Consider the following 26,277-nt stretch of genomic DNA (forward strand, 5'->3'; position numbering starts at 1 on the left):
TCCGCGGAATTTACAACTTATTGTTTTTATTTATTATTTGCAGCAGCAGTGAAATTCCATTACTATATTGAAATTGTTTATATATAAACACACTTTGTTTTATTGAGGTTCTAAATAGATTCTGTTCTATTGGACAAAAAGCTATAAAAAGTTAAGTATCTAGTTATATAGAGAATTTCATTATACTAATGTTTGTTATATCGAGGTTTAACTGCATAATGAAATTTCGATACAACAAAGTGAATTGCCAGTTTTATTGACTTTGTTGTTATTGAGGGTTAACTGTACTGTCAATCAGAGTTGCTTTGACAAATACCTGCCGTAATCGAAATTACAATGTAAATTCGATAGGCGATCCAGAAACCAAAGTGCATCTAGCCAGACAATTTGTCAGCTGAAGCTGAAACCTTTAAGGCTCATCCATACAAAGAAATGCCCTACAGCAGGTACAGCAAATCTACTTGCAGTGTCCAGGTGAACATGCAATGTCAAGCTATAAACAATACAGTGTGTAGCAACGCCCCTAGCAGATACTCCCACCAATTGCTAAAGAAGACAACAATCGTCCACGATTGTTGGTATATGCTGGGCCGCTCAGGCTAGTTTCCCCACAGTGCAATGGAGGGAAATTCTGGGGTATAGAACATGGTTTTAACCAGCTGTGAGCATGATTTCAGGGGCAATTACTGAGCCAAATGCTCTTGCACCTATAATTCTTTTGCATAATCATACAGCCAATGGATAAATTTAATTTCAAAAACCTTGAAACAGCACTTATTTAAAATATTTTTTGCAACATAACAAACTCTGAATTGACAGCATTTTGAGGCAAGTTAGGGTAACTATATTCTTATAGGTATTAAATCCCACACATTGCACTGTACCAAAATGCACCTCCCGAAACACACTGAAGCAGCACACTGGGTTATGATAAACACTACAGTGGAGAGCTCTGGACTAATTTTGATCGCCTGGTGTGCTTAACATGCACCCAAAGGATAGTACATGAGTAGTTTCGCATTCGACCCCCATCAGAATGCAGCCACGGCAGCAAAGAAATGAGCCCATGACTTTGTGCCCAGCGACACAACACCATAGCCAGTAAGCCTACGCCATGGGTTCCACGTAGCAAACTAAAGTATTCTGCAGTAAAACACTCTTGTATGGTTTATTTTGAATGCTCAACCTTTCTATAGTAGAAGTAAGCAAATGAAATTTTAATGCTGAATTTCCTAGAACAATCACTTCAAAAGAGCAAAGCTAAACTGCAGGAAATCAACGAACAAATTGTGCAGGCAAGCAATACACACCTTGTGTGCTGTGTATCTTTTCATGGTTTGCCAAATGGTAGGTAGTCGCAAACACACGCAGGCAGGCTTTGCAGCGACGATTGCTGGCGCTTGTGTGCGAGTCACTGTGGTGCTTGAGTATGGCTTCGCTCTCAAACAGACGCTTGCAAACGGTGCACTCATGGCCTCGACCCTCCTGCGAATGAAGTCTTATAACTTGAAGACGTACAACTTAGTGATGGGTCAGCTCAAGCCAAGAAAGACTTGGCGAGGTCAAAAGTCAAAATTGACAGCCAGTGATCAAGAGGTGCAGGTAGAACCAACAATCAGCAAGACACGATCACATGCTCTAGCAGAAACAAAACTTAGAGGAGTGGTCTGCTTGCACAATATTGACAAATTTGTGAAGGTACTATATTTAATATTGCTTGTTTTGATGGCACAAAAAAAAACATGTGGATCTCACACACTGTGGGAATCGGTTTAACCAAAGCTTCTATTGGCGTTTGTGAAGAATGTTGTTTCTATTTAGCGACCATTTGCAAGTAGAGACCGCATGACCAAGTTGGACACATTTTCACTGGGAACCGCCTCGCTCAACATAGACTTGTGGCGCTCGATAATGCCCATGCCACACATGACAACAAAGGCATGACAACCATCAAACAACTACAATGGCATGATGACAGTATCACGACTTAGTAACAATGATGGAATGAAGACAACAGCAGGATGACAAAGGCATGATGACACTGAAACCACAACAACAAAATGACGATAAAAACCAACGATGGCATGACAATGACGATGCAACGACAACAATAGCATGATGATGACAATGTGATGTTAACTGCATGACGACCATGTAGTGACATGTTGGAGTAATGACAACAACGGTGTGATGTCTATAGTATCATGACGGCATGACAATGAGATGACAGAGCTGTAATGATGACAACGTCCCCACTATAATGGTATGATGACTGCATAACGACGAAAGCATAATGACAATGGAATAAAGAAGTTAGAATGGCAGCAACAGCATGAAAAAAAAAGGCATGACGACAATGTGACGATGAAAGTGGAAGCACTACGAGAGAATGATGACAATGGAATTACCACGATGGCCAATGATGACTCTGAGAACGACGGGCTGATGACGATGAAATGAGGATGACAATATGACGATGATGGTTCAAACATGGTGGCATGATGACGATCATATGCCAACACAGTGACATCAACAGAGTGAAGATGCCATAAGGATGTTAAAGATATGACAATGAAGGAATGATCACAAAGGCATGATGGCACGATAACAACAGGGTGCTGGAGCTCACGTCCGTGCTTATGTGCGCCACTTCCCATCTAAGGCCGCCTCGATTCACACTATATAGCAGAATCTCGGTGATACGGTCACACCTGATACAAATTTCAGGATGATGCAAATTTTTCAAAAATCTCAGCTCAAGTCCATCGGTTTATAACATACTAGTTTCGAATTTGCTAACTGCTTTTTGCGCCGCGGCAGATGATACAAACAATTGAGCTGCCGTCCAATCCCCATCATACTGGTAGCACCCGACACTGGCTATTGTCAGGCTGGCAGAGCAGCCGCACTGATGCGCCGGTCTCATTCCTGTTGCCAGGGCAACCTACGTCACTCTACTTTGACGCCACCCAGGCGTGTCCCCCGCTCTCTCTCCCTCCCTCAAAAAAACCTTCTGCATTTTCAGTGTCGTGCAACTTGGTAGCCGTTTTCAAACGCCTTGCTATATTATAATGCTCCAACAATCAGAAGCGACTCAGTCTTGCTATGTCAGCAAGATTGGCTGCATGCGCTTCCACGGGTAGCCTTACCTCTGTATTACACGCCTTCCATTGTCTTCGGCGCCCAATGAAAATTCAAAACTTTACCTTCGCACCCATGAGATCCCACAATACGAAGTAGCTTTGCCGACGCAAAAAGAAGCGAACAGATTCCTTTATCTTGTACAAATAATGTCCTTATCACCCATCAGGCAGCAGCAAAGACACAGCAACAGAAGGAACTCAAGATAACCAGGCAGACCTTGAAATGCTGGTTTCAGAACATGCAAATTGCATAGCTTGCTGCTACCTAAATGTGTGCAAAACAAATGTGCCCGTGATTCCAATTCGCATCAGCCAATAGGAATTCCCCTAGCACACTGCATGACTGCTGTAACGAATCATGGCATTAGTTTTCCTGTTTCACACTAGTTCTTGTTTTTATTTCTGCATGGAGAAATACAGTGCTGCAGCTATCTAAATCTCTAATCTCTTGTATTTATGGCAATACTAAAATAGCGACACTGTGTCAACGGAAAGTTGCGTTTGCACAATGAACAGTGCATTAGCATCTCCCGAAGCCCGCTTTTTCTAGAAGATTTTGCAGACAACACGCTAAAAAATTGTAATATTCTTAAATTATATCCTGTATTTATTCCAAATATTTTGCCATGAGATAAAGAAAGGTCTTAGGATTACAGAAAAAAATTAAGAATCTGAAATTTTGAGCAAGTTAGCCATTTCATGCCCATGTAACCCCTTAATTTCCCAATTTTTGTATGTTTTTGGATTACACAAACTTCCCGCCATCCCGAGAGACTCATATCATGGAAATTCTACTGTATCCAGTGTTTGCACTGTATCTGGTACCGGCCAATCGCGCAAGACTGTAGCCAGCAGGGATGGCAACAGTATAACGACGACAGCATGATGAGAAAGGTGTGACAATGCTAGAACGTTTACTTCATGACGACGGCAATGGAATGACGAAGCTAGAATGACAGCCATGCAATGACAACTATGGAATGATGACAACAGTGTCACGACAAAGGCATGAAAATACTGGGATGACGAAACCAGAATCATTATGACAGAATGACAATGCAGGATTGACCCACAAGTAGGAGTAGTAAAGATAGGAGTGCTGTGCTTTGTGTGAGCTATTCACCAAGACAGCAGCAGCAGCCGGAAAGTCAAAGAAAGCATCATTTTAAAAATGTGGTTTCTGGAATACCTAGGGTATGAATGCTTTCTCAATTCTTCCAAAATAACCATAGTGTGTAAAGATCTCAATTTGACTTCAAGTGTCACAGCTCTAAGGAAGGGGCACTGGAAGAGCTTCATGGCAAATGCACTGGGGAGGGGTTAGATAAGAAAGTAGACTGCAGTAGTCAGATGCCCATGAATGAGCTGCTTGGTTGAATATCTGTGGTAGCTGTCATAGAAAATCTGGGAGGAGGGCTATTCTCATATTTCTGATAATAGCCTTGCTGTTCGTTTTTTTTTGCGCAATGTCAGGTATGTCCTGCAGAATAATAAAATTTCTACAGGAACCATTAAACCAGGAAAGGATAAAAAATAATAATGATTATTGGAGTCTACAGGGAGAAAGAAAGACCAATGCAAGTGGTGAATGCTCTAAATTACAGTATTCAGCTGCAGGAAAGCTTTAGTTCCTGCCACTCACCAGAAACTAGACAGATGAGCACTTAGCTTCTGCACAATTTTCAGCTATTCAATAAGGCTGCCACCCTTTTAGACAGCCCATAACTTTTTCCCCTCAATTTAGGCAAAGCAATTTTTTATTTGGCCAGTCTCGCCATGTTTGCATTCTTTTAAATCAATGTGCAATGACATAGCCCCTTCAACGAACACTTAGCTGTTCATCAACAAACAACATCCTATGTGCATCTGATGACAGCTGTTGCCTTGTTTCGTCAGTGATACTCATGCTGTGCCAGACAGGATTCCTCTCAGTTGTTTCTTACTTACAAAGTGCTCAGTTTAACCGAACAATTAGCTGTGAACAATGCTACATATACCGTATTTATTTGAATCTAGGCCAATAGTTTTTTTCAGATAATCATATTTCAAATTCTAGGGCAGCTTAGATTCGAGGATTTTTAAAAATGCACCAGTTTTTCATTGAAACTGCTAATATGGTGCATAGCTAGCACCATCTAGAAAAGTCAGTACTGTATCGCAGCCGCTACTAGCCGTGCCAGTCGCCAACCGTACACAAGCGAGGTCGCCATTTTGACCTGTGTCATGTCGGCCGCGTCGTTATGCGACGTGGTGTTATCGGATGGCACCAAGCAGGAGATGCCTCTACAGTGCCACTTTCAAGCGAAAAGTTGCGACAGCCGCTGAGGTATCGTCGAACCTTTAAGCCGGCGAAGACCACATGCTAACAGCAACAGGCCGCATCAAATGTGCATCGCTATCGCAGCTGGCGGGCTGGGTAGCTGCAGCGTGGGATGACATCCCAGGTACTTTGATCGTGCACGCCTTTAAGAAGTGCAGCATATCCAATGCGCTTGACGGTACCGAAAATAGTGCACTGTTTGAAGGTGACAGTGACAAGGAACACAGCGACGAGTCTAGCAGCGACGACGACATTGAATGAGCTCTGCACGTTCAGATTCAATAAATGCTGTTTGCATTTTGTGAATGCTGTCCTCGCTTTTTTAAATTTTTTTTGTTGGCTTCGGACTTTAGGGGGTTGGCTTAGAATTGGGGTCGGCCTAGGTTTGAGTAAATACGGTATCAAGTAATGTAACTAAGGCTTTTTCTTTTTTACCAAGTAGACTTCTCACAGCCTTTCTATTTCACTCTGTTTAAAAATGAGAAAATATTTGATATTCAATTCAATTAGAAAATTTTACAGTTTGAACATCCTTAGAAAAAAGATTAAGCAGAAGCCACAGGATGGTGATTGTCAGAGTAAAGAGTTTGCGTCTCAGTAGATCCACTGAGATAAGCTTTCGGGACACTTATTGGTTAACTCTATTGGTTAATGATGTGAGGCACCTGGGTGCTGTCATGTACATGGACACGTCAGAATGCACTTGACAAGCAGTCTTCAGCCACGCCATGTGACAAAACTAGAAGACCCACAGATGTGCTCATTTTGCCTGCACATAAGGTTATAACAACAGACATGCCAGCATTTCGTGAAGTTACCAGCGCTACAAAGGGATCTCCTAGATCCTGCGTTCATGTGCCAGAGCTCCAGCATAGCATATCATGTTTGGCAGAGGAACAATGTCTGTGGTGTCCGTGGAATGCCAGCTCTGCATTCCCTTTTTTCCGGGACAGTGTGCACGTGTGTGTGTACGAAGCTGGAGTGTAAGCTGGAGTGTCCACATAATTGCTACTGTGATAAAAAAACATAAGCATACCTGATGCATGCTGAGGTGCACTCCGTACAACTTGGGGCAAACAAAGCCACGAGGACAGTGGGGACACTGCTGGCGGCCAACAGAGCTGTGCCTCAATCTCTCGTGGCGCGTAAGCTCAGCCACTTGAGCAAATCGGCTTGGGCATTGCGGACACTGGAGCATCTCTCCATGCTTACGGCGCATGTGACCCACCATACTGCGCCGATTGAAAGTCACATAGTCGCACTGAGCGCAGTGTTTCTTCAGCGGCTCCAGTGATGCCTGCCAATGAAAAGAAAGCAGAAAGAAAAGCTCAAAACAAGCATCATGCATTAGGCCCCAAAATTGCCGTTCTAAGTCCAATGCTTTAGGTAATGGACATGTTCTACAGCGCAAACCCACAGAGCCCAGAAGGAGAGCACAACTATATACGCTCGAACCTCATTATAACAAAGTTGAAGGGGGAGCCAAAATTACTTCGTTATATCCATTGTTGCTATTTACTGCAATATATGCCAATGAGGTGTGCAAGTGTAAACATAAAAATAAGAAAACAGCCTTTAGGCTCGTGGAGCCACTAGCTACAGGGCCACGCATGCAATGAAAGTTGAATAAAACAACAAAAGAATCTTTGGCGTGTCACGCGACTTCTTAGCACCTGTCGCAACAGCCTTTAGATAGCTGCCTTCTGTTCTGTTGTGATGGTCTTTCGCATACGCTTTACACTTGGCTCGTCATGGTCAAGCAGTATGTGGCACAATACACAGTGCTCGCCCGACTCCAGCTACCACCCAGCATACGCAAAAATATCCAGGTCATTTGCCACATTGCAATAGTATTGGCAACTCCACCATAAATGCACAGGCGTGGGAGAGTGAAAAACGAGAACAGAGCAGGGAAGAGCAGTGGAGATGGTGCTACATTTAAACATTGAGGGGCTTTCGGTGAACCCCCCTGTTTTTCCCTCTCTTTTTTTTTCTTTCTCTCTAGGGCAAATATAAAATGCACAGCTACATAACTTTCAAAGTACATGACCAAATTAGGCCTGAATAAGCTTTCCATGCTGCTGGTATTGCAACAGGCAAATTAACATTTTTCTTTCCTTAAATTAGTTATCATGGAGTGCCTGATTATTTGAATGTCTTTTCAAGCCCCATCGTTTAAAAAAGAAGAAAAGAACGAAAAAATGTACCAGGGGTGCACCATATGAATGAAACTTACTCAAAAGGAAATGGATCATCAGTTCGAGAAGTTCAAAAAAAGTGTCAGGTCAAAATGCAGGACTTACTACCCAGTATACCAAAATTTGGCACCAAGCACATTTCCAAAGGTGCACAAGTTTGTATCCCACTATTTTTCTTTTTTTTAATCAGTATTAACTTTACGAAAGCTGCATTGCACAAGAAAGAATGATAATCACTTGATACACTTAGCAAAATGAGCAAGACACCCGAGAAAAGAACATCAACAATTCATTATTTTTTACAGTCGGTTGGCATTCTGTTGTTGTCAGAGCAATTCTGGTGGCAATTTCAGGATGAACAGTTTTCATGAGATATGGCAGCAGCAAAAAGGCAAATACAGTGAAGTCCAAGTGGTTTACCTTAACATGAAACACATAATTAATGTGGTGCCATCGTGGCTGCTAGCTGTTATCAATATTATATTGTTTTAACTGTTGTTATAACTGCATCAGAACTGTACAAACTGACTTGGAGCACTGCCAACCACAGCATTGAAACCATAAATATCATGAATGCGCAAAGATAATAGCAAACTAAGACATTCTCACCTTCTCTTCTTCTGATAGCTCATCTAAAAAATAAAAAGCAAGAAATGATGTCAATTCAAGTTGATTACCACACTTCCGCAGATCTGTTGATACTACTACACAAAACATCACAGTACAACTGACCTTGTGATACCACACAAACACACTGCAGGAAATATTTGCAAAGAGAAGCATGGCAGCAGAGCAAGATTTCTTTATTCAAAACATCTGTTTTAAATCACAGTGAATTTTAGCCACCTGCCATGACAGCGAGCTTCTCGAAAAGCAAGCAAAAGTGTGATGTTTTAAAATCGAGGACTTTAATATTAATCTTGTACTGGCTAACAAACAAGACTTAAGTTTACTGAAATCTCCAGCATACAAGATAAACTAGAACTCAGGTCATTATGAGTCCCAATGTGTGTGCATATTAGCACTACAAGCATATTCATGATCCACAGTTTCTTTCTTACAGCATGCTCTGTTAGCATTACGCTGAAGGACTCAAGTGGCAGCAAACAAGAAATGGTGCAACTCACTTATATGTGACAATGCCATGTGATAACGAAGTGTGAGTAGGTTCTTGTAGCGCCTAAAACAGAGCTTGCAAGAGTTCACCAGGCGCGAGCTGTAGTGAGTGTACAGCACATGTCGACGGCACGCAAGGGCATTTTTGAAGGTCTTTGGGCAGTCTGGGCACTTGCGCGACTTTGGGTTGTGCTTTTCATTTCTGCAGAAGAATGAGAGAGATAAAACTTTTAAAGGGGCTCTGATACACTTTTTTAACATAGTACAAAGACGAATCAAAAAGTCTGCCCCTGTCTTTTTTTTTTTTTTAGCCAACTTACAGCTATAAATGTGGAGTCAACATATCTATTCCCTGCAGTGGACCTTTCTTGGACAGGCCCAGCCTTATCTGCCAGTAGCTCTGTGACAGCGCTGCTGTCAGTTGTTGAAGATGGTGGTTGTGCTTCCACGTACACGGCATACGAGCATTGAAGTATGATTCGCTTTCTATGGAGTGAGGGATGAACACCCATCTAAACCCACAGGGAAATGCAGCCCACATATGGGGAAAGGTGTCTCACTTTGAGAAATGTGACGTGGTGGTGTTGTGCATTTGCAAAGGCAGTGAAGACTTGCATGACAATGAGCGTTTGGGGAGGCCGCGTGCCGTCAATTCTACCACATGACATATCAAATATAGTGCTGCAATGGCACGAATGTCGGAACCAGTGTGGGGACTATGTGCAAAATAGTGCAAGATACGTAGAATAATAGTAAATATATTTGTAACTACCTGTATGTACCCTACTTTGGCTAATAAAAAAATAGGGGCCCCCACAAAGACCTTCTAATTCGCCCTCGTAAGAAAATGTTGCCGATCTGTTGTAGAGGTTACTGTGAACATGTAAGCCAAATATTACTGCACTGCATGCAGCAGGAAGTTTACAATCTCGTGTTTAAAAGAGCGAAAAATCGCTTGCTCTCGCTTCTGCAATGCCGTCATTCAGTGTTCTCGAAATCAGCTGGCCCATCAACATTACTGGCTGATTTCGTGATCGCTTGAGCATTTTCAGCAATACATAATTGCTAATTATGAGTTAAATAAATGAAAAATATATATGTGTGCAATCTCAAAAAGACAGAAAAATCATTTCATCTTTGCACTGTGTGTAGCTGCTTCAGCTGCCCATGGCCTGTAGATGGCAGCAACGTATTGCGTATCGTAGTCTGCTGCAGCCGCCACAAGGTGCAGTGAAGAGCGCTTTAGCCACTGTGTGACTAAACTTTTGGCCAGGGATTTGCTCTTTTGGCTTATCCTCTGTGTAGCTTCAAGCTTGCTAGCGGAGCCGAAAAGGGAGAGAAAGCCAGGTATTTGTGCAATAACTTCACCTATAGTTGAAGGATTCGTAAAATTTTTGCAGCATGGACATTCGTAAGACGACGTCCTTTAATAGTGAGGCCATCTTATGATTAGTTAGAAAAGTGTTTCAGGGTTCCCTGAAGGCAAGCAGTTTTTCACCTGCATGGTTCTAGTGCAGTAACACCACCCATGCAACGACTTAAATTTATTGTTGATGATGCTTTAAATTCTTCTTCAATGGAGTTCAGCATTTTGACTGATGCCTAAAGCCCCAGAAGAAAGTGCATCAAATTTATAATTTCAATGGTCGTTTTGACCACATCAATACAGTCCGATTTCACAATCACATATACCAGGAAAAAAAGAAAGAGAAGAAACAATCACTTATATTTAAAAATTCTCTAATTTTAGAAGCATGAGAGCTATATAGACCAAGCACAGAATTGGTGGTACTTGCATAATAAAGTGAAAAAAATACATCTGCACCATTCATTTCAACAAAAGCCCTCTACAAAAGACCTCAACAAAAGCGGTGTGCAATGGCACGTGCAATTAAACATCACTGGTTCATTTCAGTTGTAAAGAAGTGAGTGAGTGTTAATACCAAGCTCAGCATTTTTCATTGTGTTTGATAGGCTTCTTATGTATGTTCTTAGTTGCATATTAAAGTTCTGAGTGTGTATTTTGTAATGACTCTTCTATTCATTTTTTTTTCATCCCTCATGCTAAGTGGCTGATCTCAACAAAAGTGGTGCGCAATGGTGCATGCAAGTCAGTGAGGAATCCCAAAAGAATGGAGCACACCATGCCTCAGCACTCCAAAACATACTTCGGCTCCGTGGTGACATCACAGAAATTAGCAAACGAAATTGGCTCCCTCATCTACACAAATTCCCAAAGTTAGACAGTGGAATGCAGTCATACCCACTTATAACGAATGCAATAATTCCATGAAAAGTGACTGTTATATCAGCAGTTCATTATACCAGCACTTACCTTGAAGAACACATGAAAAGCATGAGTGTGCAATATATTCAAAAAGTTTGAATATTATCGAACATTATATTTTTAGTATTCGTACTTGATTCAAAAAATTGCTATTTGATAATGCTTGAACATTCAGTTGAATACGAATGTTCGAATCAAATCGAATGCCAGTAGTGCCATAGTTGACCGGGTGCATGGTTTTCGGAATTTGTTTCTATCTAATCTAAGAATATTGAGACGACTTTGTGCTGAATTTTGTGATAATTTCGTGCTGCCAACGAAATCTTGCTTGTACAGCACACTTAGCCACTAAACGTCTGGGCTTTGCGGAAAAGCCAGCCTCTCAGCAGCAAAGAGCACGCACTTGCTGACAGCAAGGATGCGCATTTTTATTTTTTTGTAGCGCCCTCTTCCCCCCGCCCCCTCCTCCAATTCTCATCTTATTGCTTAACAAGTGCGATGAGTGACAACTGGCACAGGGTCAAATGCCTCCGAGTTTATGGGCATTTGATGCGGTATAATAAGGCGCACGCTGGCGAGGACAGCTAGTGGGAATTACTAAATTTTCCAAGTTAACATGAGTCGAGTATACAATGTTTTAGTATAACAGCTTGCTAGTCATTTTTTAGCATTGACAATGCAATTGCAATGTTCCAACATAACAACATAACCTAACTTGCTAATAAACACATGTGCATATAATTTTTCAATATTCGATTCGATTTTCAAAGCTAAGTATGCATATTCGATTCATATCCGAAATTATGATATTTGCACACCCCTAATTAAAAGCAATGATAATGTTTTTTAAATAGAACACCCCTTTATTACGACAAATGGGCAATGGTTGCCTGCTTTTGCACTGTAGTATGCACAACAGCATTACCAATGCTTAGTTGATATTTTTGTAGAAGCACGCACACCAGAGCAGAGAAACACGTGCTTCTTGGAGGAGCATGTGCTTACTGCCATTGAAGAGACACTAAAAGCCAACATTAAGTCATCGCGGCCTGTTAGAATACTATTCCAAAAGCCTCGCAGCACTTGTTTAGTGCCAAGACATAGTTCCAGAGAAACGGGCTGTATTCCTCTAGCATAAATCAAATCACCCACCATGAGCAAGGCGGTGAGACACTGCATACATCATAACAGTCTTTTACTGCTGTCAGTGAGTAAAACGATGTCCGAGAGCCAGTGCTACAGTTTCTTGGGTAAAGCATGACCAGAAACCGAGCCGAAACTACACATGGACGCAGTATTTCCTGCTGCTTGCATTTAGGATGAGCTTTGCGAGTCAGCATGACCAGCACAGCATTACGCTGTACAAAAACTACCAAAGTGCAAGAGCACAGGGTTGTGTGAAAACGAAATCATTTAGACCACCCGTGTTGTTGTTATGAGTTATTTTTATATTTTATTATATTTATATTTTATACAAGTACAAGCATTTTATATTTTATTACAAGTAGCCTTTCCTTCCATATTTTAATGCAATGCAATGATATTGTCATTATCAGAGGTTGAGTACTAGTGACATAATTATAATGAGGCATTACAACATCATCAGGCTAGTATTAAAATGTCCCGAGTACTAGTGACATAATTATAATGAGGCACCACATCATCGGGTTAGTACTAAAATGCTCTTGTTAGAATCTCATATCGTGTCCTACATTTACCTAAAGTTCTTGATTACTAAAGCTGTGTTCTCAGCAATATTTATATCATAGACGTTTTAGAGCATAAATCTATCACTTTAGCTTGACTTTATATACACCTTTAGTATCCCTTTAAGATTCACCAACATCTTTAGTTTCACATGCATAGGAGTCCTGCACACATAAAGACGTTGTGGGATGGAAATGAGCAAACGCGCAGAATGTAGAAAAACTCCTCGTGTCTCACTAGTGCATATTAAATCGGCATGCCCAACATACGAGACAGACTTTACAGCCAATCTCGCAAGAAACTGCCACTTAGTCTTGCTCATCATGAGGGCATCGATATTGTGCCACATGAGCAGTGATAAGATTATGATCACAAAGACCCTGCTTAAGGCTTACAAGCACAAAATGTGAACGAGAATGCGAGCAGAGGTGCAGGAGCCTCCTTCTGCTTTTCAGCTTCCTCACTACCGGTTCCACAAGACATGTTTGAATCAAACAGGCCTTGCCTCCTCCCTATTTCCCTCCCCTTCCCTTTCAAATTGATAACCAGCTGACAAAACGAATAATAAGGCTCGACTTGCGTGCACTCCTGGATGTTTTATTCTCATTGATATCTTCTCCCACTTTTTCCATCTGTCCTGCGGAGGACATCAAGGAAAAAGGCTTACCTTGAATCTTTCTGGGGCTCCAGGGAAGAATTTTAAAGTGAAGCTTTCTTTATACACTCTACCGAGTTCGCTTGGCAGTTGTCTGGCGTATTTTAAGCACAGTGCACACAGCACAACGCACTCACATGAAAGTCTCACACCTGGCATCTCTCAAGTATAATCCACACAACAAGTACGAAAAATTCAAGCATGAATGCCTCAATCATACTAAGTGACATGCTCACATGAAAGTCTGGCATCTCTCAAGCATAGCACTAACATCGAGCAAAACGATAAGTCACTGCAATATACTCAAGCATCAATGCATCAATCATGCAAAGCAATGCGCTCATATGAAACTGTTCGTGGAAGCGCTCACGTGAAATCTCGAGGTATAAACCTGAGTGGTGGTGAGACGAGACCACCAGAGATACCTAGGCAGGCCTGAAACCCTATCTCTATAAGTGAGAGACTGTTACATATTGGATTGTTAATAAGTGGGTTTGACTTTATCCGCCACTGCATCCTTATGTTGTCACCAACCATTGTAGAATACAGTTCTTGATGCGCAGTCATCCAGCAACTAACTACTGTTTTGGGAGGGCAGCCAACAATGACATGAGTCTCATCCAGAATGCCAGCTCTGGCGACTTGCCTGTGGCGCAACACGGCGGCAGCAGTAGAAAATCGCTCGTAGCAGTCATAGCAGCGGAAGATGGGTGCTGGTGCGTGAACCTCCAGTAGGTGGTCTCTGAGCCCATCTACGCTGTCTAAGGTCAGGTCACACAGGCTGCACTTCTGTGGTTGGTTCTCCTCCGACAGGAGGTGCACCTGTCAATCCAGCAGATGATGCACACAAATAAAATGCAAGATGCCCAATGATGCAAGTAAAACACATGACAATTTCAAAGTTTCTGGAGAACCACACTTGTACATTGGACAATACAGGCACTCCTGATTTTCCTTCATATAGTTCTCAAAAGGGATACCAAGAGGAGATACAGAGTTAAGCAGGAGGAATAGTGGGTCACTGTTTTGGAACACTAAGCAGGCAAGCCGGGCAATGATGTATACGCATACATTAAATAACAAGGACCACTTGATTTTGCTCCATATTATCATGTTCCACCTCACTTTTGTACTTGCCCCGCCCGTGAACACCAAAGAGCTGCTCTACCTGGACTTGGTGAATCAGCATGTAAGCATAATGAGCAAAACGATCCTGGCACGTTTCACAAATGCTCAAAGCATGCTCCGGGTGATTTTCAGCATAGTGGTCCGTCAACTTCTGGTACCGGTGAGTGAAGAATTCACAGTGTTCACAGTTGAGCCTGTTCCATTTATTTTTGGATTCCTAAAAGAGAAGAAATATACACTTCAGAATGTAGTATTACAATACAATAGAACTCTGTAAATCAAACTCCCCAAGAGGGACCAGATCTATTAGAATAAGAGCTTGAACTAGAGCCTGTGACTACAGTGCACAGTGAATTCCACACCACTCTGCTCTGCTCTAGGCTCTCCCCACATTTTGTGTTAACATTACAATAACTAGCGGCAGATCGAACCTTGGCATGGCTTGTTCCTAGCATGGGACTTGGCTGGGAACAACTGAGCAATTCGAATTATCTCTCAATCAAGAGACTTCCAATTATCAGGATTTTGCTGTGTTAGCATTACACAGCTTTATACATAGCAGTGTAAAAAAAAAAGGCAATCTTTGACTAAAAAGCTACATCAGAGATCACCTCAATAAATAAAAGTACAAGGAAATAAACAGTACAAAAAGTTGACCGCTTCATGTCACTTGAAAAAAAGTATGCTACAAACCTAACCCCATATTCTAGACTGTTCCTCCACTCAACGCTCCACCTCAACTCAAGAAAACCGATAGCAGCGCAACTCCTCCAATGATATAGTCACTACAATTCATGGTCATCCATGGCAATTTTTTAGAAGTGCTGCATCTTCATCATTCGAGAGGTAGCGCTGTGCTCAACTTGATGCAGTGAAGAAAAAGCTTCGAGTCAAGGATCGTTTGAAAATATAGGAGTAAGTGCACCATATATGCTGGTTGAAATACTTGTGAGAATTTCATGCAGTATACTAGCACTATAGACACACAAAAGGTCGAGATCTCAAATACAAGCAAAATGTGTTTTTATTACTCAATGTGTACCATATTTGAAGAATTCAATACAGTGAAATCCAGTAGATACATTTTTCAAGAACCGCAGAAAAAAATGTAACAGCCGGGAAATCGTGACAATGAGAAAGGCCGCACATAGTCACAACATTAGAAGCAGCTGTGAATGACTTGCAGTATGGTTATTAGACATCATGGAACTCATACTGTGACCAGGGATGGTGTGTGGGTGCGCATGTAATTAAGGGACACATACAATGTTCTTTGAAAGTGGCCCCTTTCTACTTTTTATATGCTTCACTGCAATATTTTGCGTATGCTTCACCTAATATCACAGTTGTATCACGGCGAAGCTGATTATAGAGAACCGGCGATTATGCACCCTTGCTGGCCCCAAAATACCTAAATGTAGACTTCAGCTAAGTTTCCAGTAGTCTTCAACCGGTGCACACTTATTTGGGAGCTTTGCCAAGTCTTTGCCAACTGCTCTGTGCCCACTTTCTCCCAACAAACAAGACAACCTTGGCCAAACAGTGCTACTGTGCCTGCTGACAGCGTCGCCTTTGCCGCAAACAGACTGGTGGACTAGTTGGTACTGCATAACTTGAGGCAAAGTGCAAAAAAGACGTAGGACAACAGAAGGGAGCAAGGACACAGTGCTGTGCCTTCATCCCCTTTTGTTGTCCTATGTGCTTTTTTGCGCTTTGAATCAAGTTTTGCCAAGAAGTCAGCGCAGCCACACGGACGCACTGCCTCCAGCTTCTTTACATTACTTCTCATAGACCGAATTTGCGGCTGCAGCAGATCGCCCGCTCGTGGAATAGCGATGCTAGGACTGAAATGTGGCTTCAAAAAGGTCTCCAATGCTAAAATCTTTTTTTTTGCGACGGAAACCTCAAGAAAGGGGAGCGTCTGCTCCTACACATATATAGTATGACACAAAACGTGGACAACAATATGATAATGAAAGCCAGCTGTGTATTGCAAGTAACTGACAAGACTGTCTATGACGTCGAGCTTGAGGTATGCACTGAATTCGGTAATACATTCACAGAATGGTTATGATTGCAGACATGTGCCTGGACGCTGACAATTGCTGTTGATTTCATTGGTAGGTGGATGCTCATACATGGCTGCTCCTCTTTTGTGCTCATCTCCTACAGCTTCAAGGGAAGCTTTATTAAAAGACTTGTTTCTAGGTTCATTGTCCTTCTGTTGAAAGAGAGTAGAGAGCTGTCAACGATGCAACGGCAAGGATTAGCAATGTCTCCCCTTTGCAAAGTCTGTCTGTTTTTGTGGATCCAAGACTCTGTGAGACTTCACTTGACATGCCACGCGAGCTAGAATTTTTAAAATGCGGTTCGTCGCTTATGGCATATCTTCCAATGCTACTTTTATTTCACAGTTTAGAAGGTCAGAAGGATTTATTCACAAGAGCAACCAGTACAATAAAGAGTGTTATCTGGATAACAAATTTTTTTTATCAGCAGCTGTATTACATTAGTCACTGATACTTGTCTGCTTTATAGTATAATAACAAAATCAAAATTGCATGGTTGTGTAATGTGTGTAGGTTTTTACATGTGACTGTACATTGTTCAGCAGTTGCCTTTCAGCCTAGCATAACTGGCCAGGTACATGCTTTTGTAGAGGGCAAATAAAGAGGGTGATGCCTTTATGCAACCAACAGCGTGGCTTAAAGATGCGCACTTATAAAGAGGGTGAAGCCCTCGTTATGCCACCAACCGTGTGGCTTAAGGACGCGCACTTATGCATACAGAAACTGCATTTTGAGACATTTCATACACTCAGCGCAACAACTCATATTTTTATTAGTGAAAGCACGTGCAATAGACGTTGTGGCCACTTCTTTTCATAGCAAGTAGTTTTTATCTCACACACCGTAGCACGTTCAAGCTAATTTATCTAACAGTGCAATGCTAACAGTGCAATGCTACCAGCAACCACAGTGCTGCCCAAACTTAGACTATTTATGGATTCTTAAAGCACTGAAATGAATTAAGCAATGACTGTTCCAGGCAACCTATGTTATGCTAGGCACACACTTTTTTTTTCTTTTGCTAAGAAAGGAATGCATCTATTTTTGACAGGCAGTTTGTACTATTATAATGGTGACATATGTATTTGTTTATCTTTCCCGCCTGACCGCTTTTCACCAGCTAACGAATGTTAACCGTTATCATTCAGTGCAAGATACTCAAGACAATTATTGGCAAGGATTGTGTAGCCTGATGAGGAAAGTGGCAAATGACTTAAAAACATGCATAATAATTGTGAACACTGAAAGCATGCAGCCCAACAAAAATTATTCACTTGCATCTCATGTGGCTGCTTCTAGTACTGCTTGCCAGCGTGCACAATGAACCCAGCTCACCTTAAATATGCTTTTCCACCAACGAAAATTGCACCGTTTGAAAAAGACTACGAAAAGCCGGCACGCTGCCAACTGCAACTAGTTGAGAATTGTGGGCACATCAGTACACGCAAGCGTATAATACTTTTTCATTATGCACAAAACAGCACACTACAGTGATGACACAACATGAATAAGTGCACTAGAGAAACTATGCGCGACACAAATGAAAGCATTGCCATGGGTGCTCGATGAAAACACACAGCGCAGTGAGTTTTTATCGAGCTGTGACACTGCACGAAAATGTGAAAGTATGTAACTTTCCTTGGTACATTGCAGTTATCTATGCTTGTCTTTGGTCCTTCTCGTACCACTTCCCATGAAATCAGTAGAAGATCATGAGTGGGTTACAAAGCTTTGCATTTTTGAGGTTGTTGCGGTAAACAACACACCTATACTACATACCAGTGTTTTAGGATGACAAGGTCACACTTGCCATCGTGAAAACAACACGCATAGCCATGTATTATAGACACAAGCGCGTGCTGACGCCGAGGCAACCTTTAGCACTTGCAGTGCTCTGCTAAGGGACCAATTTGTGTGGGTTTCGCGAGCAGGAACTTGAGGTTGTCTTGTCTATATGCTTGGGCAACCTCAGTCACTTATTGCAAACCCTGGTCACTTGTTGCTATGAATGAGTCGCTTGTTGCAACAAATTGGTTGCTTGTTGCAATGTACCTGTCACTTGCTGCATGCAATGAATTGGTTCCTTGTTGCAACATTTGTTCAGAACGATTCGGTAGCTTGTTGAAACATACCAGTCATTACATTTATACATTTATCGTTACATTCAAATGCAACGTAAGATGCAGGAACATTACACAATGGGCACCTATCAAAGGGGAACACAACGCATTGGTGTCAATTGGATTTAGGTTGGGACTGCAAAATTGCAACGTAGCAACAAGAAAAACGCAAAAGCGAGAAATTTATCAATGGGGTTCCATTGTACTCGGTATCCCCAAAAATTCCCTAGCAAATGAACCTACAGGCATACTACAGGTACTAGTGTTTCCATGACACAATGTGCAGGCTGAAATTCTAGGTTATGCATCATGGTTGCAAGGCAATGCCTCATCCTTTTTTTACACCAATAACATGCCCTGTAATTTTATGACAAACAGATATATACACTTGCAACAAAAGCTGGACAGCCAGATGAGTAATGTGTACTACAAAGAAAAGGAGTAATGCAGAGTGACATACCGTAAGATAAACTTTAATGTCCTTTCCTTCTGAAAAAACAAAAAGAGGGGAGCAGCGGGAGGAATGAGGAAAGTTTCAGGCATCATAGTGCTTTAAAAATCTTTTTCAATGAGTCATGAGCAAATGCACTGGTCCAGTAGAGCTTACTGTGTCAGAATGCACATATGAAAGCTAGATTTAATGACAGACCAGGGAAACAATCAAGCAGTTCTAAAAAAGCACTTACAAAAGATGCACTCTAGAACAGTTGTCTTACTATTTAAGTGAAAAGCCTTTTACTTAGCCAGCATAAGCTGAAGTAGCCTTACTGCTGCCAATATGTAGCACCTTGCTCTATGATAAGCAGGCATTCAGTATAAAAACCATTTTCTCCACTCAGCCCCACACACAGTGTTTTCATAAATGCATAAACACACAAGTTTTCATAAGCACATGCTTTCACATATGAGCCAAAATTGATTGATTCATTGATCCATTTTAAGAATTCAATGTTTCAAAGCAACACATGGTATGGATGATGTCATAGTGAGGGCTCCGATTTATTTTGACCATTCACGGTTTTTTAATGCACCGAAAGTACTGTACATAAGCGCCTTTGCATTCTACCCCCATTGAAGCACAGCCACCATGGCTGGGAATCAAACCTGCAATCTCATGCTCAGCAGAAGAGCACTATAGCTAGTGAGCTATCCTGGCAGGTGATAAGCCAAGAACGCATTTATAGAAAAGTACATGCAAAGCTCGCCCTTCTGATTCGCACATGCAACTGGCTCAAAGTAGAAGTCGGCATCACTAGCATAACAGAGAGAGAGAGAGAGAGAGAGAGAGAGAGAGAGCTCTTTATTGCAAAGCAGAGACCTTTGCCGGTGCAGAACTGCTACCGATGTAAGCTGATCATAAAGGGGGGCAAAACATACATGACTTCCTCTCCCACCCCCATCTATTGCCTCTGCATTATCTCCATAGCTACAGCTGGAGTTCTTACGAGCAATCATTGGCTTCTTTTATCCTTAATAGACAGCTTTAGCTTGGCATTTACCTGTCCTCTCCACTCAGACCTGTATGACCCAACAAATTGCAGATGCATACAGCACTCATGCCGGGAGCGGAGGGCAGAATGCTGCATTTACTCCACCAGCGCCTCTATTTTGTTTTGATGCCAGCCAGACGCGGCCAATCCTACCATTCACCACCCTCTCCCATCGCCCTTTCCTACTCTCCCCTGTCTGCTAGCGTTCGTGCCTGCTTTACAGCCATGGGGGAGAGTACCATCTAGGTGGCGCCTCACAGCGGAAGTCGGAGGAAGATTGACAGACCAGTAATAACCTGACACCTGACAGATGCAGAGACGGAGCGTCTACCACTTCTCGTCGGGAACGGCAGCGGCGCGCACTCAGAAGCCCGCGTTACGCAAGTAGGCATAGCTAAATTAGTCATACCATCTGGGTAGCGTCGCATCGCGGCAACTCACTGAACTAAGGCACACCAACACCTCCCATTGGGGAGTGAGCGACTGCACTGGCATCGTAAAAAATAGAGGAGGCATTGGCTCCACTGCCAAGACAATTGAGTGGAGTGCGACAGCGCATCCATTTGGTTTCCTTCTCATTTTGCAGTAAACCCACTATGCGCTGCCATCAAAAATGTGAACTCAATGCAGTTCTCTGCAGTGCCTGAGCCCATGAAATATGAGCGGAGCGAACTGTAAGCGACGCACAGCTGAAACTGTACAATATATGTCCTATAATTAAACTACTTTTATTTCTCTGAAATGTAAATGCAGGATAGGTAATAGCAGATGTAAAGAGCACCTTTTCAGGCCAAATAAAATGAAAGCAAAACCCACTACACTTACTGCGCATGCAGATGGACCGGTGCTTGTAGAATACGGTATCAACAAAGAACCGTTTCGGGCAGTGGGGGCATTTGAGGGGTGCATTGGTAATGTGCTTGCGCCTCAAGTGGACCTGCAAAGCTGCCTGCAAGAAGCATGCATTTTCACACCCTTCACACTGCAAACCTGTTTTGATATGTCTGAAAAGTATATCACAATGTTTGCCTACAAAGCCAACATTCTGATATAAAATGGCTAACCCAAGAGGGCAAGATAATTAGTCTTCAATTATTCTATGTAGTTGGTGATGTTTATTATTTTTGAAGTTCTTAGTGAGTTGTACAGAATTCGGTGCCGCCTCATATGGCTTGACCTGCACAGCTCCAGTAAAACTGAACAGAATAAGGGCTATTAGAATGAGTCAAATTGGTGAGCAGTGCAAGGAAGAGCACAAGCTAACTCTCAAAAACTAGTTAAAAAGAGGAAATATGAAATGAGCAAGAAATCTTAAGGTATCGATCAAGGCAACAGACTGCTGATGACAGTCTCCAAAATGAGAGTGAAAATTAGCTGTCTTTTCTTCTACTTTCACTATTTACCAGAAACACAAAGATGCAGCTTAGCCTAAGACAAGAGGTGCAATAAAAAGTAGCACAATTCGAGACAGGCACAACAGCCAAAACCAAAGGGTGTGAACATAGTGAAACGTACCTGTGAAAAGCAAAATCGTGGGCAGTGCGGGCATGGCAAACGAGGTCGACGAGCACGGATGGCTCCCAGCAGCTCATGCCCACTTCCAGTTTTCTTTTCAAACAAAATGGTAGGTGCATTGGCAGATTCACCAGCTGTGACAGCACCAGTGTCAGCCACTTCAAGGTGGCTTGTACTGTGGTCATGAAGACTTTCGGCAATGACGCTACAAATTGTTGCATCGACAGAAGTAGCCTCAGGAGGTGACAATGAAACAGGATTGAAGAATGCGGCCGGAAGTGTCTCAAGTCGCTGTATTGGTTCTACCTGAGGGCCTGGGCTGCACGCATTCCTTTGCACATGCTTGGCATGTAGCTCCTGTGAGAAAGCCAGAATTGGAAGATGAACACATGCGCAAAGATTGTAAGTACAGATAAACTGCTGCAAACCATCCATTTCATTAGAACAGACTTCAGCCAGTGTTAAAGAGAAATAGACATTCCAAAAAAAAAAAAACCTAAGAGTTGTCTTTTGGACAGGTAAGGCCAGATAACAGTAGAAGGAAAGCTGGAAAATGTCATAAGCATCTGCACAAAAAAAAAAAAAAAAAGCCACAGCAATATCTTAAATCCCTGGCCACAATGCCAGCTTACACTTTTGCCACTTCATTCACGTATGCCATTGCTCTGAAGTACAAGTGCAGCAAAACTACAGTAGAGTGCAACACAAGTTTTTCAAATGCATTCTTCATCATACTCAAAGTTCACTGTTCCCTTCTATCAAATGCCAGCACACCTATTACAATTAACTTCCGTTAATTCTATCTTGATGGGACTGATGGCATTTATCGAATTATTCAGGAGGTCAATTATACAAGCAGCAGAAAAAAAACGCCAGGACACATTACTGATTAATTTGCTAGTAGTAGTAGTCTGATTCTAACATGCTCCTGAATCAAACAGACACCCTCTTTCTATGTGCTCAAAGCAGAGAACTAACGTAGAAATGACATTAAAGCTCCGAAACACAGTATAAATCAAGCGCACATCAAATTTTTTAGCTAGCAAAATGTATTGCACAATGGCAGATGCTTTCCTAAAGTCAGCTTCGCCGTAATGCATTCGTGTTAGCTTATAAATGCCATGAAGGCGGTTTTGGTTTTGTGTCCGATTGGGCCATGCAAACAGTGTGGCCCAATTTCCTGAAAAGAAAAAGTGCGTGTTAAAAGTGGGTAAATACCATAATAAAACATTGTGAGCTATGGTTACTGCTTGCAGTCTTCTTAGAGCAGGCCAAACATAGGAATTTTTGACGGAAGGTGACACATGTTCAAAGCATTCCTTATCTCTCAAGCTCCACTGTGACATACACTGAAAGGAGTCACTACTGGGGTCACCATAGAAACCAGTCAAGTGCGTGCTGACTGGTCAAGTTCAAATTATCTCGTGAAAGTCAATCTTCGGATTAAAGTAAAGAAAATTTGGGCCCATAGAAATGCATGGGCGCCAGCTGAGACCCCGATTCAGGATCGAATTGAAACATTGAATTAACCGCAGTTGAATTAATGGTAGTCTATAGTATTTACAAGTTGCACCCATTTTACACAGTCAGCATAAGAGACTATGAGAGGAATCATAGCTCACAGTGCATATAATCTGTAATATCTTCCACTTCTGATTGCCATCATTATCCTTTTTTTTTTACCTGTGCCTTCCCTCCAAGTAGAGTAGCAAGCAAGTTTCTTCTCTATCTCTATTACTCAATGCACCTCCTTAAACACAATTAAGGAATCTAAGGCACATATTTTCTTACTTTTCATGCCTTCCATGATATATTACAATATATTTTCCCTCTGCTTAAAAGAAATGACCTTATGGCACACATGATAGGGGGCACTTACACAACTAAACATGACAAGTATTTTGTACCTCTACAAACAAATGAACCAGTTATCTATAAGCAAAACAGCACAACCTTTGAGAGGAAGGACTTCCTGCATACACTGCAGTGGAATCCATTTTGAACATGAAGGCACAGGTGCTTGTGGAGAGTGGATTCACTCTTGAAGACACGGCGGCACAGTATGCATGACTGTGCAGTTCCTCCATGATTAACTTCATGGTGTGATGATTGATCTCTGCACAAATGATCCGTGAAATAAAAAAATAGGTCATTGCTTTCTCTATATTATTAGTTCAGAATTTAATACACCAATAATTAAAGCACAAATTATTGCAATTGGTTTTAATAATGTATCACCGAAAACTTCAATTTCATTTGCAAGAAGAGTGACTGATGGATTGTGTAGCAAAGCTGCACTGAGGCTATGAGAGAGACTGTAGTGAAGGGCTACAATTTTAATTCCAAGCTGGTTCTACTATATGAATAAATTTTAAAATTCCAAATGTATTGCATGACACTTGGTACATTTCCAATATCGTTACTAGAGGTTGTAAACTCTCGGCAACTTATTCAAGTGCTTCACGTGCAATTTCAACATGCCGTTTTGTTAGTGGTACGTGAGTTCTGCTCACTATATGTCCCACATTAAGCCTTCGCATGCATACACACCAGGCCTACCTTGAAGAGCTTATAAATCCGCAGTAATAACAGTCATGGCAATCCCCAGCCTTCTGGATGGGTGTGATGTCTCCACAGAGCTCGGGTACTGAAAATATACATAGAAACTTATTATGGCCAAATGACAACAAAAAGAGATGGCTTGTACGTCATTTGAGGCGGTAGGTTGGAACACTATTAGCATAGCGAAGCGTTTCACCTTACTTTAAACCACTTATCTCCAGCTACAGTGTGCAACTATGCTCTGGTATACTCATGTTCGACGTTCTGTGCAAGCCGTCTGTGAGGGTTTTGATGTCAACAAACTAAGCACGGTTTTCCTTGTATGGCAGATAATGGTAGCTGCAAACAAAATTAGCAGGTGTCAGGACTGCACTAGCTGCTGGGGTGTGGGCCTGGGGATCTACAACAACCTCAGAATGTGTCCCAAGTGCCTAGGTCCTGCGTCTATGGTAGACACTCACCTTCTGTGGCTGTGTTCTGGTACTCAGGATATTAAGCACAAGATGCTCCCTGAGACCAAGCTCAAGCCTAACGTTCCAGAGGACTATTCCATTTAGATAACAGACAACAAATGTGCAAACCGATTGCTTGCAGTACCTGCATCACATAGGGCTACATGTTTACTTGAAGCTTCTTTTTTGTCAATTTTTCAGAAATTCCCTCAAATAATAATGAAAAAATTAATTTCATAAATGAATAATAAGAGGTATAGAAACAGCAACATTCAAATCTTTCTTTATTCTAAAATCTATCATCGGGCATATATAGTTAAACCCCAATATAACAAACTTCAATATAACCAAATTCTCAACATAACAAAGTACCTTACTTTTCATAATCTCTTGTCCATAGAACACCATGTATTTAGAACCTTAATATAACGAAGTGTGTTTGTGTGCGATTGCAATATAACAAAATTTCACTTCTGCAGCAAAGGAATGCCGAGACAATAAATGGAAACTTCCGCGGACGCAGATGATGAAATGATTGAATTACAAGCAGCTGCTAGAGAACGCATCTCTCGAACAGCGCGCGGAGCAACAAGAGCGACCGCCGAAGTCAAGCCGCATCATGTTCAACGTAAAGTCCAAGTGCGATAAGATCCTATCGCACCCCGCGCACTTTGTGCTTTAGGTGCAAGTGAAAGTGTATGACAGTGAGGAAGAAAGATGGTGGCTTCACGCCCAAGTGCTGCCTCCCAGAGCGAGCTAAGGGAAAGAGGGGAAGGGGAGCAAGCTCGCGGTAACACAATCAAGCGCACAAGAAGGACGGGGCAGGTAATTTGGCACACTTCACAATTCCTGGTGCGCATCTCGGCCGTGGCTGCGCATGGCTGTAAGCGCAGCTGAGCGCATGTGCAGCTGCACACCCCGTTTTATAGGTAATCTGCCAGGTGCGCAACGAGTGGGCGTGCCAAGACGGCGTGACATCACGTAAGCTGTCTTCTGGTGCGTTTAATATTGAAGATTGCATAATTTAGAATTTTGGTGACCCGTTGGAGTGAGAGGCCGACAAAGCATTCGCTTTCCGCTGCTGGTGCTTTTCAGGATAGCGCCATCCCAGTGCGGGCAACGCTATCAGATATGGCGCGGCTGGCTTTGCTCAATTCGTACCACCTATGTGAAGATGTCGACATGGCAAATTATTTTCTCAAGTTTGCTATTTCAGACTGCTCGATAATTCGGAAAATTCAGCGGCCCCTTTCCGTGCAAGAAAAATTGATCGGCAACTGTACTTATTTGCATAAAAGGTCGAATTTCAATACAACAAAATTTCGATATAACAAAGCAAATTGTCTACTTTTCCTACTTCGCTATATCGAAGTTTAACTGTATATGTGAAGACATCTGAAAGAGGCTGTGAATGTGGCCGACCAAGAAAACTTCTTTTGCTGCACCAATGACAAAGCCACACCGTAACAATAATGTGCACCAGAAGCAAGCATGAGACATCACACACATGGGCTA

At 42.1% G+C, this 26,277-nt stretch overlaps 1 protein-coding gene across 2 annotated transcripts in view; it reads right to left on the reverse strand.

Annotated features, from left to right (window-relative positions):
- LOC142578896 (uncharacterized) overlaps nt 1-26,277 on the reverse strand; it is a 42,332-nt gene that overhangs the window by 9,128 nt on the left and 6,927 nt on the right. Inside the window, exons 8-18 of one of the 2 annotated variants that reach the window (XM_075688570.1) lie at nt 24,308-24,395; nt 23,702-23,864; nt 21,749-22,105; nt 21,059-21,182; nt 19,204-19,229; nt 14,595-14,771; nt 14,073-14,248; nt 8,789-8,979; nt 8,271-8,293; nt 6,500-6,760; nt 1,311-1,485 (exon numbers count right to left, since the gene is read on the reverse strand). In XM_075688570.1, coding sequence (XP_075544685.1) covers nt 1,311-1,485; nt 6,500-6,760; nt 8,271-8,293; nt 8,789-8,979; nt 14,073-14,248; nt 14,595-14,771; nt 19,204-19,229; nt 21,059-21,182; nt 21,749-22,105; nt 23,702-23,864; nt 24,308-24,395 — 1,761 coding nt within the window. Of the gene's footprint in view, nt 1-1,310; nt 1,486-6,499; nt 6,761-8,270; nt 8,294-8,788; nt 8,980-14,072; nt 14,249-14,594; nt 14,772-19,203; nt 19,233-21,058; nt 21,183-21,748; nt 22,106-23,701; nt 23,865-24,307; nt 24,396-26,277 lie in introns of both variants that reach the window. The other variant, XM_075688569.1, reaches the window with a different exon arrangement.

This window comes from Dermacentor variabilis, chromosome 4 (genome assembly GCF_050947875.1).
Source record: "Dermacentor variabilis isolate Ectoservices chromosome 4, ASM5094787v1, whole genome shotgun sequence".
Taxonomy (NCBI): Eukaryota; Metazoa; Arthropoda; class Arachnida; order Ixodida; family Ixodidae; genus Dermacentor; species Dermacentor variabilis.